This window comes from Streptopelia decaocto, assembly GCF_964273445.1.
Source record: "Streptopelia decaocto genome assembly, chromosome: 6".
Lineage (NCBI taxonomy): Eukaryota > Metazoa > Chordata > Aves > Columbiformes > Columbidae > Streptopelia > Streptopelia decaocto.
Window position 1 is genome coordinate 60447991 of NC_138660.1, and position 26856 is coordinate 60474846.

At 36.9% G+C, this 26856-nt stretch overlaps 1 protein-coding gene across 1 annotated transcript in view; it reads right to left on the reverse strand.

Moving 5' to 3' along the window:
- Positions 1-696: 696 nt before the first annotated feature.
- The window catches only part of ACTR3 (actin related protein 3), a 30764-nt gene continuing 4604 nt past the window's right edge, over positions 697-26856 (reverse strand). The window contains exons 2-12 of the mRNA XM_082057332.1: positions 15443-15498; positions 11641-11765; positions 11001-11111; positions 9340-9435; positions 8665-8772; positions 6387-6530; positions 5499-5672; positions 4702-4794; positions 4101-4226; positions 2370-2453; positions 697-1975 (exon numbers count right to left, since the gene is read on the reverse strand). Coding sequence (XP_081913458.1) covers positions 1880-1975; positions 2370-2453; positions 4101-4226; positions 4702-4794; positions 5499-5672; positions 6387-6530; positions 8665-8772; positions 9340-9435; positions 11001-11111; positions 11641-11765; positions 15443-15498 — 1213 coding nt within the window. The 3' untranslated portion in view covers positions 697-1879. The remainder of the gene's footprint in view (positions 1976-2369; positions 2454-4100; positions 4227-4701; positions 4795-5498; positions 5673-6386; positions 6531-8664; positions 8773-9339; positions 9436-11000; positions 11112-11640; positions 11766-15442; positions 15499-26856) is intronic.

Below are 26856 nucleotides of genomic sequence, written 5' to 3' on the forward strand. Positions count from 1 at the left end.
GCCAAGTGTATTTATGTATCAGGAATTTTTTGCCTCTTTTTTCTTTTTTTCCAAGTGAATTTTTAAGACTATATTCTAGTGGGGAAATAAACCACAACCTTGCCTTTTCTTCAGGCCATTGAGGTGCATCAGGAAACTCGGTCACTAGAGCGTGACACAGCAGCAGAACCATAGGACTGTTGGAAAAGCACAGCTTAAATTAACTTCTTTATTTTACACACATTTGCCTATTGGTCTTTCTTACCACACGAATCAGTCAGCACTTACGACTTGAAAAGTCATCATTTGAAAAACTCTCAGAAATTGTATCATTCATAGGGAGTCGTTAATAATATAGTTTTGTAATACAATTATTTAACGTTTTCTTGTTTGCACCAAGGTTCTATTCGATTCTAGCACATGAAGTTTTATAATGCTTGCTGTAAAAAGACTTTCCCATATTTATCCTCATTTTGAAGTCTTGTTTATCATGCTTCAAAGCAACTAGAAGCTCTGGAAGTTGATAAGCTTCTCTGAAAAAAATCTGAGGAATCTTTACAATTCAGAAGAAACCAAGAGATCTCCCTCTTGTGGTCTTCTACACAAACAGCCTTAACTACATTTGTGAGTTCAGAAGTGTCTAAAGAGATTTTTTTCATCAAATATTAACAAAAATTAAGCAATTCCATTTAATATATGAAGCGTTCTTCCTAGAAAGAATGAGAAAGAGATTGTTTTCACTTTATTTTTATCTACATGGTATTTTCTTGCAGAAAAACCACAGAGATGTAAAACGCAGTACTGTCTCCTGTAAACCACCGCTTGAAAGAAAGTGTTGGGGGGGAAGTTACAGAACAAAATAGATGAACAAACCTAATGATGGAGGAGATGTTAGGTTTATATAGATAAGTGCTATCTAGATGAACATATAAACTTCTAAAATGCTCACACTTCAGTTTACACAATGCACATAATGATCTCTACCTTACAGACCAATCTTACTCCTCAAAAACCACAGTGAATATGTAGGAACCCGTGCTCACAGCTTCCCATGTAATGAGATTAACAAGTCTGACACAAACATAAAAAGAAATTTTGTGCCTTTATTGGAATGGTGTTAGGCTTTAAATACACCAATTTTGATAACCTGATTATTTGGTTTTTAATTAGAAATGACACTACAGAACTGCAAATACTGGTCCAACAGTCTTGTCTTTTTTTTTTTCTTTTTTTTTTTTAAAGCAAGAGATAGTATGAAAATGCACCAAGTAATCAGAAAGCACTAGCAGGCATCGGTTAATCCAAGATACTAGCTTCGTAGTTCCAAAAGCACTCGCAGTGTATGGAACCCAGGATTTAGACTGGTCATGATTTGCAAGAACGAGTTGCATGAGTCATGACTTTTTTTTTTTTAATTTACTTTCAAGTTGGTCACTGGTAATTTCTTTTCCTCAAATATTACAGTTTCTTTAATCATATTTTTTCCTCAAAGTATAAAAAAGTATGAAATATAAACAAGCTCCTACATTGCACCCATGAAAGGGTACAATGGAAGCATTAGAGAGCTGACTATCTACACACTGTCAAATCCCATCAAATCTTGGATAATTCATTAATATACAAAATATCAGGGCACAGAAAGAACTAAAATCCACTTTTTTGTTCTGTTATGCACAGGTTCGAATAATCAATCTAAAGAAAAAACGTGATCATTTTGGCTTTCCACTACATCTGCATGTTGAGACACTTATTAAAATAATCCTGCTTAATTGTGTTTGGTCTTTTTCTTATTGTCAAGTCATGTTTGTTACCTTAATACCAGCCATCAGACAAACAAGTAATCAGAAAGACTCCTCCTCCTCCCCACCTCCCCAGCCCTGACCCCTGCGAGGTCACAGCTTTAAGACATGACCCCAAACACAGGGTTGTGACGACAGATGCTAGGACCAATCTCTTCATAGTCTTTTTTGGTATGGCACACTTGGTAGAATTCAGGCTGTAAAGGGAAGGAGAGAAAAAAACAAATTAGTCAGTGGTACGTACACCTTAACACTTAAGTAGCAAATGGAAAAAACTACAGATAACTGGGAAGTTCTGATATTAGTATTACATCACACATCACTAAACACTAATGCAAACAATGTATTTTGCCACAAAACTAAAATGCGCTATTTAACAACTCTCACAAAGCTGTAATTTGGCTTTCATTTGCTCTTTTGAATCTTCAAAGTCTAATGCAAAAACTTCTAATGGGGCAGGGAGGGTATATTTGCTACGTGAGGCCTATCAGAAACCCCCCAACTGCATTCGATATAAAGTGAACAAGAAATAAGAACTCCAGAAGTGCAGCCAGAGTAACTAAAACATGCTCAGCTTTATAACCAACTTACTGTGGAAGCCAGCATTGATCCGCCAAACCAAACAGCATATCTTTGCATATGGTGTGTAATGACTTGTACATCGATAGGCTTAGGCTATAAAAGGAAAAAAAATATACATGAAAGGTCACTTTTGCTGGTAAAGACTAGATCTCTTTTAAAAGGAGTGCATATTCCAAGCCTAATTTTCACAAACGAGTATTTTCTTAAATGCTGAGTAGGTAAACTTACAGTTATAGCATCAGATTTTTTCATGTACAACCCAGACTAAGAAACAGCTCTTGTTTATAAATCACCAGTTACCTCCTTTACTGAACTTCAAGAGATATTTATTTGCATTCACACCTATTTTCTCCCAAGAGTGTTCTTCTCCAATCATTGTTGTATTTTCTGCTGAATTTCTTCAGGGACTGTTTATTTATGTAAGAATGGGTCCATGCTACTTACCCCTTTCAAAAAAAGCACTTCAGAAAGCTAATTTTTAAGCTTCATATCATTATTTTAACAAAGCACCAGTTGCAGACTGAAATTTTATAGGACCAATAGAGCCAGTCGTGCTTTTCAAAATGACACCACTCATCCCAGTCAGCCCCTCTCCCTCATATCCACACAAACCTTCATTCCTTACTTGTGCTTATCAAAAACTGCAGCGCACGTACCAGTTTCAGAAGTAGTTTGTTCCAGTACAACCTGCTGAAATCTGAACAATTTGAAACAGTATCTAAAAATAATTTGTAATACATTTGCACAGTTCAAGTCAGTGACCACCTGCAATGCCAGGACTCTGAAGAAGGAAAAATCCCATCAGATGTCCTTATTATATCCTGTTTCCTTACTAAGCTGTAGAAGTCCGGTAAGGAGAACTAAGAATAAATGAGGTTGCCTGAGCCAGAGTACTGTATATAGCTGAAAATTCAAAGTTGTCTACATGGCATATATGAAGCTATACTGCGGGTTTTAAGGATTGTTTGAGCTCATCTAGCTAGATTACTACTAAAAAATAAATTAGGAAAATCACTTCAATCTTGCCTTAAAAGGAAAAAACACAATATAATTTTTCTCTCTGCTGATATCTTTTATGTATGCAGAGTCAACAGAAAAATGAAAGAGTTAGATCAGAGGTCAAAAGTGGAAAGAACAAAAATTAAGCATCATGCAGTTTAATGAAAACGTGAAGTCATTTCATAGGATCACAGGGTAATTTTGGTGGGAAGGGTCACCCAGAATGTTTTTAGTTCAGCCTCCTGCTTAATGCAGAATCAGCTTTGAGGTGAGAGGAACTTATTCAGGGTTTTATCCAGCTGAATCTCAAAAACCTCCAAGGATGGAGACTGTAAAAACCTCTCTGGGCAGCCTGTTTAATACTTGATTATCCCCACAATGAAAAAGTTTTTCCTTTTATCCAAGCTGAACTTATTTTGTTTCAATTTATATCTATTCTCTTGTGTGCCAACCACTCCGCACTGCCACACACACCAAAGGGCTGCTACAAGGCAGCACAAGTGCCTGTCAGGGGAAACAGCACTATTATGGCTTCCTACAATGAAAGGATTATATAAATATTTTCCAGTACCAGTCTACAACTCTCTACAACATATGAATCTCTGAAAAGCTTCTATGAGAACTTGAAACGAAAACGAAGACATTTCAACAAACAAGAACATCATTGCAATACGGAATTTTCACATTTTCCAGGTAACAAGAGAAAGATGCTTGTTAAACACATTAGCAGCAAGAACTAACCTTCAGTCTGCCACCACTAAGTTCTTCACTAAGTTTCAGTCTGGCATCAACGGTCCTTTTCAAGTCTCGCTGTAAACGGCGACCAAAGTCCCTGAACATGGTTGAGCCTCCAGAGAGGACAATATTCTGTTTTAAGTAACAAAAATTATTAGCTGCTTCTGAAAATGTACATCTCCAACTTTATTCAATTCTTAAATTCTAAATATGTTATTTTAATTACAGTTAACAGGTATGCTTTTACTGTAAGCTTTCAATTATCTAACACAAGCCTGGTAGAACATGAATATACAAAGAGGTTGCCAGAGTAGAATCAGCTGTGCTTTAAAATCCATTTATATCTTAGTACATCTCTCTCTCACTCAGATTTGTGTTTCTCTTACTTCTCTTTCATTTAAAAGAGAGTTTGAGTAATGAAACATATTCTTCAAAAAGTGTAAGTGAACAACATAAAGCCTTCTCCATATTGGGCTTCTTTCTAGAAAAATGGTTAATTTTGTCATTTGTTTGTGGTTTTGTTTTTTAATAGTTTCAAATACTTATTTCAGCATAAAGCATAATCATTCTGAAACAAGTATTAAAAAAATCATTATTAGCTACTGACCTTATACAGAGGACGTCTAACATCAATGGGACAATTCTGAATAACTTCATCTACTACTTCTGAGATTGGTTGCGTAAAGTCAGGATTAGCAAACTGCAATCAAAAATAAAAACAGAAGTCAACAAGTAGGACCACAAATTGTATATCAGAGATGTCATGACAACTAATAATGGAAATAGTTACGTTAGATATTTTTGTTGCCATTTATAAAAGGTTTGAAGGAATAAACCTAGAGAATCTATTTTGTCAGCTATTCTCTTAGATAGCTTTAGTTACCCATAACAGGTCAAAGAACACCCACCCTTCTCAAATGCTGAGCACCAGAGCAAAACAGAGTAACAGGAAAAATCTGCAACAGGAGAACACAGAGAGAGGACAGAGGGAGAAAAAAGGCTTTATTCCCTTTTAGTTTTTCCCAACAGTAGAAGAGAGACTGAGGGTATAAAGGCAAGACGACAGAATATTTGGAAACTTGACTTTTCAACAGACAAGTAAGAAAACAGGCTACAATGTGGTGAGACCTGGAAATTCTATTAAATATTTCAAGAAGAAAATATAAGTTTAGCAATCCATTTACTTTAAAAATTTCAAATATAGTGCTTTGTTTAGGTATCAGCCTGAATTTGTATAAAAATTACTAACAATCAAGAATCAAAACTCGCTGACTTCCAATAGCCGGTTATCTATCTACAAATAAGGAGAAACACAAGTCAGAATAATCACTTATTTAGAAGTTTACAAATGCTCTCATCTAAAATGCAACTAAACCAAAGTGTAGACAATTTAAATCAACTTACCTCAGGATGGAAGAAAATCTCTGGCCCCAGGAATCTCTCATAGCCAACATCAATGGTAAATTCTTTCTTTGAGATAGCATTAATTCCAGTATACTGTTTAATCCACTTTGTACCATCTGTGTCATACTTGTTAAATTCTTTTACTAAGTCAGGGCAAACATAACTAAAGCGTTCCTGAAAATTGAATATGTACAGTTAGAAGTATCTTCTTAAGTATAGCAAAGAAGATGGTATGAACTTAAAAGGTTAAATTACTACACTGTTTTCAAAAATAGGAGTTTTAAATTGGCAGATATAGAAAAGGCCCCCAAAACGGCTGAACTGACATTTACTGTATATGGTTAGATAATGGCTCTGCTACTACAAATCATTTCCGTGCAGCACTGAAAGCAGCACATCTTGCTGAGCTCAATTACTTTTCTTCTATTTTTCCTCTGAACGTATATGATGGTGAGAAATGAGTTCTAAAGCACATTGAAGAATTGCCATAGAAACAAGGTTTAAGTGTACTTTTAAGCTGAATGTCTTTCAGAATAGCTTTGTACTACGAGAAAGAACATATCAACATAAAAGAGTAATTACAGCTCTTTACATTGCACATCCCACCAAGAATATTTGCTACTGAATATTACAATAATAATAATGAAGGGAAGAGAAAGGTGAGACGACAAGTGAAGAGTGAAATTCTAGGTCTAATTGAGTATAACCCAACAATATACCTTAAATGTAAGCTATCTGATATGATTACATTATTTAGACATTTTTATATTATTTAGAGACAAAGCATCCTTATTTGGAAGACAATGGTTTTAAGAGATTATTGTATTTTAAAAACAGATATCAAGCTCCGATCTAAAATAACCTTAACAACTGTGATATTCACTTTACCTTCACTGCTTTAGCTGTTTCCAAGGATTGTTCCGGAGGAATTCCTACTTCTCGCTCCCTCAGCAACTGCTGAATGAAGTATGTTATATCTCGCCCAGCAATTGGAATGTGTTTGATACAGCTGCCAATCACGTATCCTTCAGCCTGTATATAAATTAATTGGGAGAAAGGTATTGACAAGAGCTCCTTTCAACAAAGCTTAGGAGGGAGAGATAAAGACATGGAGTCTAAATTCCTGTTCGCTACCTGTGACTGTGAGACTGAAGCCCTTTAACACTGGCTCGTTTTAACTACCAAAAATCCAATTCTTCAGAAGCCTTATTTTACTTTAGTGTTTCATTTTGCATTGGTTCATAATTCTACAAAGTCAGGAGGAACAGAAAGGTCACTAGTACATAAGGCAGACAAATAGCTATACTCACTATTCCTCGGCCTTTATTTTCTCTTCAAAATGAGGTTACTCTTACCAAAAAGGTCAAGGAACCTTGTATCGTGAAATATTATTTTAGAATAAATGATGTGGCTCTGCAGTCACAGCCACTGATGTTAAGACGTTACAATCCACATGAACCAAAATTAATTTTCTGAAAGCAGGGAGAAAATGCATCATTTCAGCACATTAATTGAGACGCTTAGAACATCAGACCGGCCCATGCTCATCCATCAGTCTCCCCTTGTAAGTCCCACTCGTCCTGGGGGCCAGTATCATTGCATTACAAATATCTGGTCTAAACACAGAAACCAAAAGCATTCAAGACCAGCTTTCAGCCTCACCAGACCTGCTACATCCGAACAGACGAATCCAGACATCACAGCAATGTTAAATGCTTAAAACTTCCTATATACACCTTACGTTCACATAAAATGTTCTACCACAGAAAATAATGTAGTTATAAAAAATACCACTGTTGTTAGCTTCACTATAGCGATAACTGTGTTAAATCCTCTTCACTCATTTTACTATAAAAATGGTATACTATTGCTGTCAATTTGTTCAACATGTTTAAAAATTCTAGAAATCAAGCAAGTATCATTCTACAAATGAGCTTAATGAGTGACAAAGAATATCTACTCTCATTTCAATTAAACAACACAAACCCACAGATCAGGAAAAGCTCAGCTGCTTAAAACAGCAATTTGAACTACTAAATACAATTTTTCAAAAGTTTACCTATACAAGGTTTTGAATGTCAATTGTTTCCTACTTATTAAAAATATGCCATCTCAGATAAACTGTCTGAACAAAGATTTAGCCACTATATTCCACCAACATTAATAAGAAATTGCCACATCACATCATATATTTAATCACCACTGATGCTACTATTTGGTCTAAAAAAACATTTTAAAAAATTGAGGTTACTGTGGCACGATAAAGCTTTGTATAGATTTCAATCTTAAAAATTGCAATCTAGCTTCGTTTTGAAAAGAAAAATGCATCTGGTGTCTAGACACGCATTTCACTTCGCAAGGAAAGACGAGCAGAGAGACAGACAACCAGCCACTTGAAATAAACCTACCAAGTGCTTCCCAATTATAAAATTTCAAATATGTAGCTTTGTAAAAGGAAACACATACCTACAGCAAAACAATAATTTGACAGATAAGAAACTGCAGCTGTACATGTTAATTATTTATTAAAACATCACATGGTTATAGTAGTTTTTGCTTTTAGCAACTTGATATGTTAGAACAGACAATAATTAGCATTAGAAGTCTGTTGTTGGGGTTTTGTTTGTTTGGTTTGGTTTGGTGGGGTTTTTTTTCAGTCAAGTAGGAACTTTCTTCTTTTTACTTGTATCCCTGATGTGTGATGATATACTACTAAATACTGGTAAACAGATGGAGAAAAATTTTAAATGATACTATATCTGCCCTCAAATATTTGGTATTATTTATGTTTTATATACTAATTGACTGAATTAAACAAAAAAGTTTCCAAACTTTTTGGGCTGACTATTGTAAAAAGTGTATTCACTCTTACCAGCAAAACAAACTGGAAATATGATGAAGGAATACAATTTCAGTGATCACTTAGAAGGTGATTTGCCAAGGCTGTGCCAAGATAAATCACTGCAAGACAATATACCCTGACAAACTCTGGGTGCCGAAGAGTTGAGAGTTTCTGTGCTACAAAATAAACAAAAAACCCACAACCCTGGAAATTAGGTGACATTTTTGAACATTTCTAGCTATAACTCAGTCTGGGTAAGTGTAAATTTCAGAGAAGTTATAGAACAAACTGTTCTCCAGTTTAATTGTTTTGATGTATACTTACCACAGGAATAACATGAGTGACACCATCGCCACTGTCTATAACTGTACCAGTCAGTGTTCGTTCTCCTACTTGTCTTGACGTCCAAGAGGCAGCTAAGGCAAGGACAGCCTTGGAAAAGAACACGTACAAAAGACCAAATCTTAATACAAGCACCACACTGCAGATCCCACCTTCCAGCAGCCCTCTCAACACACCCAGACTGACACCCTCCTGGTAACTTACACTCTGGAAACTGATTTAGTAACATTATGTCTGTGTACACAACAGCTCACAAAAAAGAAGCTGCATAAATGGGGTTTTTGACTCCTGATGCTTTTAAGCCATGTTCAAACAAACAACTTTTCTGCTACTTCATATTGAGAGGGATTCAATTCTTGGCCTACTACCAGTAATACTATTTATTATTATGAAGTGGCATGGTGTTGTTTTGTTTGTTTGTTTAAAAAATTAAGATGTAACAGGTACATTTTTCTGCTTAGAGGCTGCTTTCTACACAGGTAACAGAAGAACTGAGCACAGAATCAACATCCACTATCCACGTATCAAACATCCACTGGTGAAACTGCTACCCAAAAGTAAAGTATTTCAAACACCACTCATATAGTTTCATAGTGAAACTAGTTTCAACTCACAGAGAATTACTGTAACTCTAACTTTCAACAACCCTGCCCTTACCTGAACAGCAATATATAGCCCTGGAACATTGAAAGACTCAAACATGATTTCAGCAGTATATTCTCTATTTTCTGGAGTATTTAATGGAGGCTCAGTCTGTGAGACAAAAAAAAAAAAAGTTTTACTTACATTCAAATCACTTTTTAAATAAAGTCAACAAATCCTAAGTTTTGTAAGATGAAACATTCAACAACAATGGCATGTAAAAATAGTCATGTGCAAAGGGTGCTTTTTAAAGATAAATGGTGCAATTAAGAAAAATCTATAAACTCCTCTGACAATAACAGGATTTATGCAAACTGCACTGTAAAACCGTGATGATTTCAGTGGAAACAAAACCAGAAGTGTAGTAAAAACACGACAGTAATTACTGCTTAAGACTTTAAATGATGGCCCCCTTTGTGGGTTCGTTAGCTCATTACAACTGTTGATTTCACTTGAAAGAATCAAGAACTATGAACCTAAAAATGTCAAAGGACGTAGCTTCGCACATTTAAAGAATGACAATTATTACAATTTCTCAGTAATTCATTAAAGAAAAAAGCTGTTTTGTTCAGAAGGCAATCACAATAAAACAAGTTGATATCATCAGCCGTAGAAATGTACTTTACTGAGAGAAGCTCACAACAACATACAATACACTATGATAGTATGCTGTAATTTGCATTAAAATACCAAACATACTCAATATTAAGTCCTTTCTCTGAAAGAGCATTTTGGATAGTGCTACAGATTATCTAAGAACTGAGGAGACAAAAAAAAGAAACAACAAAATCACTCTTTTGTTGCATCAACTATGTAATAGGAGGGTAAAGAGAGGAGGGAGCCAGACTGGTCACAAAACTGACAGGACAAGAGGCCATAGAGACAAACTACACTATGGGAAATCCTAAGGAGGCATTAGGAGGCAAAAAGGTAACGTAAGGGTGGTCTAGTATTGGAAAAGGGGCCCAGAGCTGTTATAGCATCTTGATCCTTGAAGATATTCCAAGTTTGGCTGGACACAGCCTTGAGCAACGGGACCTAATCAGACCTGCTTTGAGAAGATTGTTGCATTAGAAGTTCTTTAATGAGTAGGGACAACGCCTCTAACTCCAAACGTGTTCTATAAACATCACAATAAAACAAACTATCTATTTCAATGGCCTTAAATAAAATACTAAGGAACAGCAGATGCTTCAGAATAACATTGACCTTAATTCAGATCAAATCTGCCCAAATATGACAATCAATCCTGATTTCACAAAAGAAGACAAAAATTCAGTCTCTAGACAAATCATCCAGGTGGCAGCATTGTAAAACCAAAATAACTGAAATTATACCAAGTCAAAACACAAAAGTCCTTTTTTGCCTCAAAACCATAAACTTGATCATTGAATTCAATGGCTAAGTAATAGGGGAGGTGGGGAAGGGAAGGATGTAGCAGATGCAATTTGGAAGAAAACAAGAACAGAAAGGAGTTTGCAGTTCAGATATTCTGATGTCTTCAGAAAATTAAAGAACGTGGATGGGATAAGCCAGGTCAAAAAAGTTTCAGGTAATTTATATTTACTTTCGTTTTCAAGATAAACATAATAATATTTAAGAATTATTACATAAATCAGCACAAACATTCTTACTAGTCATCTGCAATTTCACAAGTAGCACATAATTTTACCTACCAGAAGAAAATAATGATCCTCGGGTTCTGCCCTTAGATACTTAAAGATTACTTGCTCCATAAACCTCTCCATCAAGTCCCAGTCTTCAACTATACCATGGCGGATGGGCCACTGTTGCAGAAGAAAATCAAAATAGAATTGGAAACACAAGGATAAAAGGAAAAAGTAATCAGTTTTTTGAACTGCAATAAAAGCATAAGATCTACATACGCAAGAAACCCTGCATTAGGTTTTCCATATTCTGCTCTGACACCCATTTCAAATACAGATTCCAGCCCTGACCAGCAGAGACAACACATCGCACTTGTCTCAGCACATGGAATGGTGGCATGAGAATAAACCAAATGTTCCCCCAGCCCAGTATCCCGACTCTGACGCTGCTGACACGAGATGCTAAAGAACACCAAAGAACGTCGTATTTCCGCTTAACACTCTCCCATATTCACACACTTTTTTGCAAATTCCCACAGAGTGGTGAAGATCAACAAAACTAAAACCAAATCTTATTTTCCACTTAAACAGAGTTAATAAGAAAAGAATATTAAAGTTAACCAAAAAGCATTCATAAAAAGCAGTTTACGGTATAGCTGATGTTTTCTAAAGAGTACCGGAAAGTTATTTTAAACACTTCTCTTAATACCTTGGTTGCATAAGTTGGTTTTTCTATTGCTTCATCCCCAATAAAGAAGTCTAAATCATCAACACCTTTCAAAACCCTCCTTTGTGCTTGATCGACCACTTTTGCTGATTCTTTGATAGCAATACCTTTAACAGAGAACACAAACAATACCAGAGATCAGATATCCTGCACTAAAAAAGAAAACCCAACATTCAAGAACAGGAACACACTGTAATTGTATTCATCCTTTGTTTCAGGCATAAGCACAGAAAAGCCAAATAAAAACAGATAATTTGAATTCCAATCATAGGTAAACATAATAGGGATTTATAAAGTAACACCATACAGATCTAAATGATAGACAAATGCAATCAGGGAGATAAAGTAAAAATTAATCACTAAGGTAGGGTATCCCTACAGATCTCATTGTATTCAACAAGTGTGCTGATTTTCTGCATACTCTACTAATTAAAAGAGAAAAAAAAATGCAGTTCTTGCATAAAGAGCAATTAAAAAACAAAACAAAAAACACATATTGCCGCTATGTAAGTGGATGTTTTACTTCACTTGCACCAATCAGATTTCTGGATATATTATAAAAGTTAAATATGTTACACAAACCAGATTTTCACAAAGTCCATGTTTAATTTCTTCCTCTGAATCCTACTCCTATCTTATAGTTAGGAACAGGATGGGGAATTTCCTTTAAGCAAGACTGTAAATCTCTCCTTCACTTAAGGAATAACTGGCAAAAGTTAAGAGCTTGTATCTTAGCAATTTATTCCTTCCACAATAAGTACTCATCATAAAGTTCTTATCACAATAATATGGGCTAAGGCTAAATACAGGATCCTGGAAAGATGGGTCAGTGATTAGTTATCACAGGAACACAGATGTCCCCTTCCCTCATCTTTTGCATCAGACCCCCTGGCTACGAGGGTTGCAGAGTCAGCAATACCTGCTGTACTTTTCCAACTCCTACTAATTGCCTTTAAACACAATCCTCTACACAAACGAGGAAATTAATGTACATAAGAAACATTACTATCAGCCTCAATAATTCAAAGGATGCGATCCAAAACCTCTTCCAAAGACAGAATGATTTCACTAATTTTTATCTTTGGTAAGAAGTTCTGTTTGCTCACAACTAAGGTTTTAAAAAGTCATGAAAACATCTGCTGCAGCCTCAAAGCCCATCAGCCACAGGATCTGGAAATCAGCACCATTAGTTCATTGATGTTCCCTCCCCATAAAGAGCAACAAATACAGAGCTGTGCAGACAGAGAAACTGAAAAGTTGTGAAAGACTCAGCAGGATAAACCAGAACACATTATTTTGAGCTCTTCAGGAAGAAAACTGAATCATCCTGTAACTTGTGTAGCGGCTTACGGGACAGCAGAGAGGAAGCAAAAGGCTGGAGGAAGCCAAAAACATGAAGGGCTGGGGGGAGATAGGAAGTAGAAGCTAAAATGGTGGGGAAGGAGATGTCGCAAGGCCGGTTTGCTGTTTGCTGCAAGGGAAAAGAAGGATCTTGCCAAATATTTTTCAGGTCCTCATTACAGAGCTCACACATTTTGGGAAATTTTTCCGTCCAGATGTGTGTTATCCCCAAGAAGTTTCAAGATGCCATCTCTTGCCACATGATTGTAGGAACTTTTAAATCAAAGTGGTTTCACCCTGTTACAAGCCTAAAACTAGATGGGAGCTCTCAGTATTTTGATTTCTTGGAAGCCAGCCTCCTCAGTCCTCATTCTGAAAGTCAGAAATGAGAAGGAAACAACCTGAATCAAGGATCATATCCTGAAAATACAAACAGGAAAATAAATCTTGCTGAAACAGCGGTGTCTGAAGATGGGCAGCACTCCAGCGGCAGCTCAGAGCGTTTGCCCTCGGTTTGCTTGGCACCAGAATTAAGAGTTTTCAGAAAAAGAGAGGACATACTTGCATCAAATCAATTTCTGTGCTCGCCCACTACTGGAGCCTTTTTTTCTTTTAAAGGTAACGGAAAGGTCATTTAACATGTAAACTATCATAGTTAAACTGAAATAGATGACAAATGAGAAGAACTGCTGGGTAATGGAAATAAATTGATTCAATTTTAGCATACGGCAGGAAAAAAGGGTTAAGTGAATAAAAATCAAGGAAAATTAAGATCTAAAAAGCAGCCAGAGAAGAAAGCAGTGAACCCAGGTGTCTTCAAAAAATTGGCTCAATGTATTTTAATCTACTTTACTTTTCAAGCATTTGTCATCTCTACAGAAGCATATTCAGAATTAAATCAAGAACACAATGTAAGAGATAAAGATTTGTTAAGAGCAGGGGTGAATGAGATATGCAAGAGGAGAACAAGGCAGAAGGAATGCTGCTCCAACCTGTTTAACAGCAAACATTTTTATAGAGAATCAAACTGATAATGTGCAGCCACCACTGCTGGAAGTCAAAGGAGAAACCAAACCATTGTTCCTCTATGGATAATATTAAGGAAACTGAAGACACTGAATTTCTTCAAAAAGATCCACTGGTTTTTGTAATATTTTATTTTGAAACTAGGTACTGATATATTCTATTTTCGTTTCTGTAATGTGGGTTACACCAGTGCTATTTCATTTGAGGTAGAGGATTAACGCAAACTGGTGCATTTAGTAAAATAATCTAACTTGGATTACAGTAAAAATGAGGAAATGACAAGAAAGCGATTTTTGAATTAAATAAACCGAATCCAAAGATGCAGAAAAAGTATGTAAACTCCATCTGAAATTCCACAAAAATAACCATTTGTCTATTTTTAATGTAAAGACAGCTATGAAGTTTAAAGAGCAATGTAAGGGTTTTTTCAATGATTGGTAACTTAAAAATATCTGATGTTAAAACTAGTTTTTGTGTGAAAAACAAAACTGTATAGTTTATATACCACTGATGTAAATCAAATGTAATTCAATTGAAAAAAACAAATGAAGAACTACATATAAACGAGATTGAAAGGATTTTCTCATTTGCATGAAAACAGGAGAAAGCATTCATTAACCTCCGCTTTCCATGAAAATTCCTTTTTGAAGCATGTTTTCTAGAAAAATTAGCATAGAGTTCAAACTACCAAGTTCTATTTTACAGCTACTATTGCTTAAGTATTATTAGTTCTAGCTCTTTTCCTGTTGTATTTACAAGCAAAACTGGGTGTACTAATTATTCCTTTCTACCAGGATGTAATACATGATTATTTTGGCACAGATGAACAATGACAAAATGCCAAGTGGTGTAGTGGTCAAAAGGCAAAGCATTTCCAAAGGAAGCCCACTGAGTTCCACTCTCTGGAGCAGAGCTGCATCACTTCAGGTGGGAGAAACACTTCAGAAGAAAGGGAGCAAATAAGTAATTTTACATGTTAAAAAAAAAAGGTAAATTATTTCTTGTTCTATTTACAAAACATAGTGAATTAAGGAACATGACCGTAATACTAAAAATATCTGGGAATTACAACATTTTAAACCCTAGAGATATTAAAAATTTGATTTTAATTTTTTTTGTAGTTAACATCAAATGAACCTGGTAAGTCCCTAATAAGGGAAAACCTTCTAAAAAGCAAATATAACCACACTACTATATTTCAATATGGTCTCAACTTGCATGATATTAATTTCAAATATTAGTATACCATTATAACAAATGTATCTTTCTAAACAGAACAGAGCCATGCTGTCACTTTGTGTCACCATCCGGAGGTCTTTACAAATCGCTCATTTTTGACGTTTGGGTTTTTTACATAGCATGTTATAGAAACTCCAAGCGTAACTTGAGCATTCACACACAAGTAATAAGTACTTACAGGAAGGAATAATGAACTGGGGTTCAGTATTACCGGCATATCCGAGCTTTGTATACCTAATGAGGCAAAAAAGGTTGGGTTACAATACTTAATACCACAAATACCAAAGATAGCTCCCCTTTTTTAATCAAGTCTCTTCCCATAAAGACCCGCTTAATTTCCTTAAAAAAACCTCAAACGTATCTTTTTTAAAAGGAAAAACAATGCTTTCTAACACAAATCAAGCATCATTGCTAGCTTCTACTCTAGTAAAAAGTTACTACAGAACACAAAGTATGTAATTCAATTTATCAAAGCTTAGAAGTATAACTTTGAGCCAGAGTGGTTCTTCCCTTAGCATTTCTATAGAAATATTTTCATATAATATGAGTGGTATAAGTGCTTTTGTAACTGCTAACTATAGGGGAAAAGATTCCCTTTCCCATGGCCTGCCCGCTGGGCTGGCCATCATTACTTCACAAGCATTTCTCAAGACATAATGTCGTAGGCGGCAAGTACTGGCAGCTGATAATTACTGCGGTAGCAAAAGAAATTCCATTTAACACACTGAAAACAGTCTTGGCAAATGTGTTTAATAAGAGTAAGGAAAGCAAGAGGAAAAGAGCTACACACCTCCACCCTTGCCAATTTCCAGAATTTGCTGTGGACATATACATCATTTTCATTGTTAAGATGTGAGAAAACTGAAGAAATTACAAACGTATTCATGAGAAGCAACTAAAAAAACCATCCAGCTGCTAGAAGTGTTGTTGCAAAAGAGTTAACAGCAGCACAGGCAAATTCTAAAGTGTGCAGACCAAAACGCACACGACATTCAAGACCTACAGCCTACATACAAGTTTTTAACCAACACAGACGGGACAACGTTCTTTTCTTTGCACAGTCAGGCAGCTGTACTGGCTAAATTAGCACCATCAGCAAAAGCACCAAACACTGTAGTAGCACCTCCAGAGCTTTCAGCACTTGGATGTAAACCTGGGAGATCTCAAGTGGTATAAGGCAGTACTGACTTTAACAATCCGTAAATTTATGTCGATAACACAGCAAAACACCTTGCAGCAAACACAGTAAGAGGCTGGATTTTCCCGGCTGGAAGAGGAGCGCTACTGCCGCGCGTTTTGCAGCGGTGCCACTGATGCAGCGGTTCACAATCTGCTCACGTGCCCGCTAATGCCTACACAATTCTGTCCCTTAGTGCTGGGCCAGGAAAAACAGCATTCTCAAAAGGAAGGTATATTTCTCTCTAAATCACATGGCATAGGACATCATCTAACACAAAAAAGGCTTTGCATGAGTTATTTTTAAAGCTGTAAACCTGATCTCATCTGTACCACACTGCAACAGTTGGGAGGAATCATGCAAAAAAACCCTTGAGTTCATATTGATCAACAGGAAAGTTTACTGAAAAACTTCACAGGCAAAATAAGATAAATAATGGAAAGAAAAAAAAAAAAGAAACTAAATACCAGAAAGAAATTCACCCCTCATGAGATCAGCATGATGTACTGTACATGTCTGAACTCAGGACATGCAACTTGGATTTTGCAGACTCGAGTTACAAATGTTTTAAACTTTTCTTCCTAAATATGTAGTTCCTAAAAGACACATCCAGACTTCCACAATCTGATGTTTCTATAAACTGTCGTGCAGAATAAAACCGTTCACTGTACCAACATTGTTTTAAGAGGCTTCTAGTTCCACAAGAAAATTAGTAAGAAAACCAGTGAATACTGACTCACACCCTCTACCTTCCCCTGCAAATCCGGAACCGCGACGTGTGGATTTTTAAAGCTGAATCTACAGAGGAACTTCGGAGCCTGAAGGCTACATAAACTCACAACTAGATCAGAAGTGCCTTAACAAGCCAAAAAAGTTAAAACTATTTGATTATTAAACTCAGCATTTCAAAGAAAAGCAAAGCTGAACTGTGGCAGGTAACAGGCTGCGTAGCTGCTTGTGGTGTGGGAGGCTGCCCAGCACACACACAGCCAGCAGACTGCAAGAAAAACAGCCAAATGAAAGATGCATTTTACATAAAAAGACTGTATTCAGACATTAAATCAGCATATCTAAAAATACGATGGCCTGCTCAGCAAGAAGCCTCCTGACTCATGAAAAAAAAAAAGTAACGCTTTTAAGCTTCTGAAAGAAGGAAAAAAAAAAAAAAAGGAAAAAAACCATGTGTGGCTTCTGGTGTCTGAATATTAAAGCACTACAGCCGCAAGTCTCCAACGCAAGGTTTCACATCCCTACTGTACCAAGATGTCCTGGCCACACTCCGGGCATCAGGAATGTCACCACTGCCTGCCCATGAGTCAGGGCAGGGACCCACTGGCACCTCCTGTGCGTCACACCTGCCTGCCCAGCCCCAGGCTCACCTTCTGCGGCACCGCTGCACTGACGGGGAGCTTGACTTCCAGAGCTAAACATATAGATCTTCCTGAGTTAAAACTGAGCTTAAAAACGGGATAGGTGACACAACAAAGGTAAGTTCAAAAATGAACAAAAGTTGACAAAAACCTTCAGTTCTCCAAATGCACAATCTAATAACAGTGAACTTTTTTAAAAATTAACTTTGCAAACATAAGGCTTTATTCAGACTGATCAGATCTATTCTACCACTGTCACTTGAAGTAAGTATTCAAGTCACATGAAAAAAAGATACCACGGGCAAGCTAGATTTCCACATGAAGGACAAAGTGTGTCTGACTAACATCTGATTCACAGGGGAACGAGGCACACCCTGTCTTCTTCAGAGCAGCAATCCCTGCCACGATGGAAAAAAATCCTGATATTCAAGATATCGTAAGGCAATACCAATACTGGACCACAGTTTTCCACTAAATCACTGCTTGTCTTGCTTGCGACATCATACTGAGGAGAGGCAGGAGGGACTTCCATGGAAACAAGAAGGCACAGGTCATTTCATGAGCCGTGAACCCAGTTTTCCCCACACAGAATTTGGGGCACTCGGCAGTAAGAGAGCAAGGCACTGTACACATGAGTATAAAGGTATAAGCTTCTATTAAAATCTGTAACACAGAACTGATTTACAAAATCCCAAAGGTGAAAACCTGAATTCAACTTTGATCATTCAGATGTTTTCGTTTATTTCTCCATGTTCCGATTCCTGAAGTGTTTCTGTGCACCTGTTGGCTCAGTGAAGTAGAAAAGGAGAAGGGGAGTGAGGGGGGAAGGAGCAAACATGGCAAAAAATGCTGTTGGATAATCATGACCTTCAGATTTACTTTAGAGGATAAGCTACAAAGTATGCAAAAGCAGTCCACAGTCTCCATACACGTGTGTTGGTATCTGGAGAAACATACACACACACCTCGCTTACTGTCTCTCTCTCTCTCTCTCTCTATATATATATATATGTATAGTGCTGATATTCCCCAGTGACTGCCCTGCAACATCTTCTCCAAAAGGCAATGAATGGGGTCTCACAAACCATCCTCTGGCACCTATGCAGATGTAATGATGTGACAAACAAAATATGATTTTTTGTAGGGGACATTCATACCACAAATGGGGTGGAAGGAGCCACTAATGAAGGTTCCCTCCGAGTTAACTCTGCTAATCCACATCTCAACTACCAGTGGAGAAGTATCTCAAGAGTCATATCTACCTCAAACTCACGCCCTGAAACTGCAAAGTAGCTCTGTGCTGATCTGGCCGGGAGATCTCTGGAAGGACAGATACAGGCCTTCCACAATGTTCTCAGATGCACTAATGGGATTTCTTGTGTGTGTTCTCTCACCTAGACTAGAGATGTTTCTGAGGCTACAACATGAAAGCAATGTCACTTGAAAGTTACTTACGTATTAGTCATGCAGACAATTTTAAAGCCAAAAGGAAACAGCACTTAGGGTAAGAATTCCTAATGAGAATGTCATTAACAGAACATCCGTCTGCAAACCACAAACTATGACCATGTGCTTTTGCTCCACTTCTTTCCTGTCCACAACAATGTCGTTCTGTATGTATCCTGCCAAGCTGTATACCCTAGTTCTAGCACAACTGCAATTTTAACAAAAGGATGAGGAATAGTGGGACAACTGTTTTGTGGGCAATACAGTTGTTCAGCTGCTCTAAAAAGTACCACAGAAATGGGGTGGCCCAACACAAGTTGTATCCTCGTCATTTTGCGGACAGCTCCATGCAAAGGCAAGTTAGCCAAGCACAAGCAGAGAAGAGCATTAGAAGACAAATGTCACATCTTCACCTTCTGTAGAGCAAACCTGGGCTAACGCCTGCCCCTCAGCTATTCCTAATGACTTATTCCTAATTCCTAAAAGCAATTTCATGCATAGAACACTTTTTCTAAATGCACACACAAACAGGGATAAGATGCACCTCCAACACTGGCCCCGCTAGAAAGACGCAATGCAACTTCAAAAACAAACAGAAACCACCACTTCTCTGCGGGGAGGTGGGACTAAAACCTGAAACTCTCTGGAAAGTCAGGACTAGGCTGAAACCACAACGGTCTCTTTCTGGTTCAACTTCAAGACGTATAAAGTTTGGAAAAAAAATATATACATACATACATATATAAGGATTATTTTTCAGAGGGCTTTTTTTCCTTGTTTTTGTTCATCAAATTGCTGTCTCTTCATGATGGTTCTGAATTACTGTCCACCACCTGAGCCACAGCAATCCTTCTGTGCAAGCTCCCACTCAAAACACAACACATTCATTGCTTTGTATCCTACCTTGCAGATGCAATGGGCTTCTCAAGTACAGTAACCTGTACAGCATACATGTTAGCTTGGGTGTTCGAGTCCTAAAATTCTGCTTGGGTGTATACCACAGCCCGTGCAACAAGCCCAGCAAGGTTTCTCTAACTCAACACACCTCTACAAAGCCCCATGCAGAACTCATCCAAGGGGTCACGCTCCAAGCAAGTGTTATACGATTTGGCTTTACATGATAAACTGTGTTTATTCTTACAAGTAAGCTGATATTGCCTTTCTGCAAGGTGCCACACTTGCTCAAGCAGCAGGAGACCTGCAGTCCATATCTTCCTCCACCCAAACGGGTTTAGAGCCAACTTCCCATTTCCCACAAGAGCCTCTTGCCATTTGCTTATAAACCCTCCTGAGGCAGGAGTGCTTTGCATTTCTTTCCTGTAACCATGTGGAAAAGATTTGAAGAAATGAGAGTCAACGAGAGAAAGCAAGATGATTGCCCAGTAACCACAACACATATCTTAGACGAGGTACAATTAGAGTCTCAATCCCAACTCCAAAGACTGTTTAATTATTTTTATTCCATGACCATAGAGGCATGGATACAGACACCGTACAGATATGCTATGTATTGCTTCCTGGAAGAAATCTTGAGCTTTTGAAGTGATATTATGCCAATGAGAGTCAAAAATCATGACCACACGTTAACAGCTGCACACAAGGGAACACTGGCTGCTTAAAAGAAACAGTAAGAGATGACTTTTAAAAAAAGCAATCCCTGCTAATTCGTGAATGCCATAGTGATACCACAACCCCGGAGTTCCAGGCCTGGAAATCATTATTTTATTAAACTATTAACCTAGAGTTTTAAATCATATGCCTACCACCTGGAAATTTAAATGCACCCTGGCTTTTCTGTTGTCCTGCTCAGAGAATCCCCACTTAGATGCTCATGTCTCCGAACCCCACGCTGAGCAGCCAAATGCACAGCTTTCTGAAGCTCCTTCGTGGGTTTAATCCAAATAATTTAACAGAATAAATGGCTGCATGAGGCCTTTTATTTGGATCAACCAAGAGCGAAGAGAAACTCCAAAAACAGACAAAAGCCTCAATCATGTAAACCAAAGAACAGTGAAGAATCTTACCAAGTCTGTTGCCTTTGCACAGGAATTGCCTTCATTAACATGGTCTGTAAACCATCTCATCATTTAAATCCAATCTCACAATGTCACTTCTCTCAAGACACCACAGCAATAAACCTTCCACATGTACTACTTGAACACCAGTAAGGACCACTATAATATTTATATATTAATCTGCTTGCTAAAATAACCTTTGTTTACAAAGATCTCCTCTATCATAGCTTGACACTGTGCTGCATAGCAAATTTTACAGAGAAACAGTTTAAATGATCACACAATATTTTTCTTTAATATTTCAATTTATGAAGTTTCAAGCATTATATCTTTAAATTACGATTAGGTAAATAACATTATTATAAATGGCTCAAGATAAAAAAAAAAACACAAAACCAAGAAAGGTCATTTTACAATTTCAGTTTCACAGTAGGCCACTGTCTAAAGGCACACAAGACAGTGCAGATGAAACTTAAGGTGTAAATTCTTTGTTGTAGGTGTGCACACAACAGTAAAATTCATTGCTGGCAGAGTTATCTTAATTCTAGGAAAATTTTAATTAACTGAGCAGGTTGTAGAAGGCACTCCAGAAAAGCCCAGGAAGTGTGGAGATTCTAAGGAAGAGACACACACACAGTAATATAATATATTCAAAAGGGCATGAAATAAATCAAATGGCAAAAATTCCAAGTTTTTCAACCAGATGGAAAAAGAGATTCTATCCTGCTCTTCAGTCGCCAGCTCCTTAGAGATGGTCTGTCCATCAAAGATTTCACCAAAAAGGACTTAATATCCTTTCCTGTTTTAAGTGCATCAATTCTACCCACACAGAATTGAAGATTTGTACAGTGCTCTTCCTGTCTGATGCCTTTTGGTACTATAACTGCTTTAAAAAAAAAGTGGAAAACTTCTCATGGATGGGCCCCTAGTCTTCACACATAGGGCCTTATGTGACTGAAAAGCCTGAGCAAGATTTTATGGGTTTTTTTGTTGCTTTTCATCCATCATCCTCCTTGTACACCAGATGGGACTGAAAAGCCTTGGGAGTATTTACTTTTCAAGTCTCCATAAAGAGAAGTAATAAGAAAATGATGATAAAAGAGGAAAGCCATTCTGCCCCTTTAAAAAAGTTTCCAACTCTGGCATCAGGTGCAAACTGGTTAAGCAGCAGCAGATGAGAAGTCCCTGAAGGAACTGATTATATTAGGAAAATGGGGCTTGTATTAATAAATTAGTTTACTGTCTCTTTTCAAATGTCCTTGATAAAACACAAGACAGCAAAATATTTGAAATGAGTCATGGCTTTCATATTTTTCTATCTTTAGCTAAAATATATATTACCTTTTACACGTCACTAGTTTGCATTTTAAATCGAAATTGCTTCTGTCAAGTTTTAAAGCACTTGATGATTGAAAACGTTTTAAGTAATCAATAGTGAAAGCCAAAGAATTAGCTCTATAAATGGCAAAACCACACAAGATTAGGAGTGCTCTCAGATGAAGAATCTTGTTAAGCTGTAGATGAGACATAGGGGATAGTAAAATGTCATATTTCAAAGACATATAGGACCCCTAGACACCAGAGGTGTTACAAATGTAAGAAGCTGCAACCCTGGCCTTGGAATTAACTACATTACTGTTTATCTGAAACTATTTTCACCTTTACAACAAATACTTCTTTGCTACATATGGCAACTGTCACAGTAAAACAAACTATAAGCAGACTGAAGTGAGATGCAATTTAAAAAGTGAGCTCAAAAACAGTTTCAAAGAGAAATGCATCTAACAAACATTTATTTTCTAACGAGGAAAAAACACACACACACTTCTAGAAAGGTTAACTTACCTTTCAAAGTATCTTTATTTTTATCTAGAATATTTATCCAATGCTGCTTTTTATCAGCAGCTACAACTCAAAATACAGACAGGACCATAATGCTTGTAAAATGTAGCAAAAATATGTAGTGAAAAACTGCAAAGTCATGGCCACAAAGAGCATTACTAAGAGGAACACAGAGGCAATAGTAGCGTGTGCTACACAGCATGCAGAGTAAATTCACTTACATTGTAATAAGATGAGTTTTTACACCAGCCTGGAGAGGAATCTACCACATTGTGCAGCTTTTGATTTCACTAACATTTTGGATGGAGTAGAAGGAATCTACTTTCAAATTTGCTCCATGTTTACTTGCACCAAAATAAAAATAAACAACAGCATTGACAGCTAAACTCTGGAAAAGTGCTCTTCTCCTGAAAATAAACAGGAAGCATTTATTACCAAAAGACTCTAGCTTATGATTGAGCCATGAAAAGTGTGCTTGAAAACCAGTCCACACTTAAGCGTTTAAGACTCACAAAATCCAATTCAGCCATTTTGACAATATTGCCATCTATATTTGTCATCCTAGTCAACTTTATTTTCTGCGTACATATCAGCATTCAATATTTTAACTGGATTTTACAAATATAAATAAAGTTAGCTTTCTTTGACTACATTTTCCTCAAAGTAAGAAGAGTAAATAGCTTTGGATATTATCTTTGTAGAATGAAAGTAGTTTGTGCTGGCAAAAGCAGAATGCTCTCTTTTCACTCACTGCTTCCTTTGAGACTTCTAGACTAATTCATTTTAGCAAGTGTCTTCACTGTGCCTCTGTGTTACACCACACCCCCACAATACTATACTGCCAGATCTTTAAATAAGTTTATATTTAATTTTTATGCAAGTTTTCTGAGCATTTTCCACAGCCCGACTACTCCATGTAATATTTCCAAATAACGAGGAAAGAATGTCCCAGAAGTTTGGACGTCTGCATGACTAATTACTTATTACGAGGGAGGGATTAATTTGGCAACTTTTTACATCACGTGCCCAAAATAAGCTGAACATTGCACAGATACCTGTCATGAAGAAAAAAGACCAGGAGAATAGATTAACTATACATACTTTTCAATGGATAAGACAAGCAGAGATCAACTCCATCTACAACTACATCATTTCCAAGTAAAAATCCTGCACTTGAAGAAATCAAAGAGGCAAAATGCAAGTCATAGGATGCACAGAAAGAGCCACGGCTAATATAAACCTGCCTCAATTTGGAAGTTTTTCCAAACAAATGCAATACAGTGGCTAAAACTGTAATGTTATTCCACATTTAAAAAAAAAAAAAATTAAGTTGAGCACTTTTGCTTGCTATTTGCACAATTTCAGCACCTGAGAGCTCCAGCTTTGAACCGATCACTCCTCCACTATCGGTCCATCACAGCAATGTGAGCAGCGGGTGAGATGAAACCAAATAAGCAGAGTGGGGCCAGGAGAGGAGCAGCCACAGCAGCACCGCAGGGGACTGTCCCAGCACACTCCAGCCTGCCCACTACTCTGGTCACCGCTTCAGCAGGTAACCAAATGTTTTCCATCAAGAACAGGCTTGCACTGAAACACCAGATCAAACATTTATTGCCTTACACCATGCTTCTAATAAAAAACGGCTTCCAATTAGAAACAACTGCCTTGCAGAAAAAACACCCCACTAAGCTGTGGACAAAAATATCCCACTGAATTTTGTTTAATATACAAAGCAGGTCTCGTTTAATCATATCACAGAGATTCTCAAGTCTGACTGCAAATACACAAGCAGTCATACTGTGAAAGCTCTTGCACATGACAAACAGCATGATAAAACTAAGGCAAGTCATGACAAATAAAATGCTAATAGTGAAAAAATAGATAAGTAAGAGATACTGCATCAACTAAAGAATTAAAATTTGGATTCATTCATTGATAGCAGGGTACAATCAAAATAAAGTATTGTCAACAGATAACCTTCTGTCTGCATCTTACTCTCTGCAGACCGAGCACGCCAAAACACATCCTGTGCACAGCTGCAAACACTTGCAATGACCACAAGAGAATAATAGAAAAAGGAAACTCCAGGAAAAAAAAATCTAAATTTATCTAGAGCTTTTCCATGTCTAGTCTAAAAAATGCAGACTCATGATCAGAACAAACAGAAAAAAAAATTAATTACGTTATATCCTACATTAAGTCAGTGGACAAAATAATTACTTTTCCAATTTTGGATATAATCCTCCTTGACAGCTGATTCAAAAAAAAAAAAAAGCAAGCAAGCAACATTTCAGCACTAGCACTTGGAAAGGACAGATGCTTCATTTTGATGGTTAAAATAATCCTGCTATGGACACTAAAAAGTTTGCAATCAAATTGGTACTTTTAAGCCTCTACCCAAGGACAATTTCTGATTGGTACACCTAAATATATTTTAGTTCAGTGACTAAAACAGAACAAAAATTAAAAACTAAAGCAATATAGATTCTTTCTCTTAAGCAGAGGAGGAAAGAACTCAAGAATTTTATTTGGGACACACTAAAATATTATTTCAGTTATTTTACCTTCAAATTTAACATTTTTTCCTTAAAGGCTGTTTGACCCAAATTATAAGTGAAAAAAAAAAAAAAAAGTTTGTTTGAAATTGTCAAAGTCTTTTTGTATTTCCCAAAGAAAGCAAGCAATGATGAAACTAAATGTCGAAACACAATGTTGAAACTTTTAAATTGCATGACCTAGAAGACCAACTGCAAAGTATCTTATACTACAAAATAACACAGAGGACAGATTACTACTCAGGAACTAGTACAGTTCTTTTGAACTCCTAGAAGCTGTATTTTTGACTAATTTAGATGAGCAACTACACGTCACACTCATGCAACCAACATATTTTCTGGGCAGAACATTCATGGTGGGGAATAAATAAGGAGTGTGAAACAAGCAGGGAACCTGCCCTGTCCCACCTCCCTCCAACCTCCCCCAGCCAGGGCCATACTCTGGGCTCAGGGGCTGCACAAACTTCCCTGCACGCACCAGCAGGACATGGAAAGTGGCTCATTTAGTGTTACAACATGGACTGTGATGTATTAGAATCATTTAAGAGACACCACAGGTCATCATGGGTCTTCAGAACCTATTTGCAATTATTAAATATATATATATATTAAACCACATCTCTCAATCTAGCACAACTCGTTTTTCCACGTTAAAGGACACAGCATTTCCCTAACCCTCCCTAACCACTTCAGCTACTGGCAAACAAAAGATACTCTTAAAATCCTGGAAGAGTATTTTTTTCCATATTCCATTAAGGAATTATTTTGTTCATGCTTTCCACACTGAAAAATTACTTCTGGAATGACACAACATAGAGAAAACTCATCCCAAAAGAGCACATTTTCTTGAAGACTGGAACCCATGAAAGGTCATGACAAGATATCCAGTTGAAATATTAACTGCAAGAACATCACAGTGCTGAAATATTTATACTAAAGAGAAGTTATGATCTGAGAATGTGCAGAAATAACACGTCTGGAACACTGGGAAAGAATCATTTCAAGGTCCAGTATAAGATACTAAAAAAGCTGCAGAGCAAACAAAATACAGGCTGTTATAATATTTCCCCTACTTTATTTTTATAGCACCTCACTTATCTTTGTTGTCTATCGAAGATTATTAGTTTTCATGGATCTTGTACTCATTTGCACTACCAGGTCAAAACCCAGAAGAGAAACAGAATGAC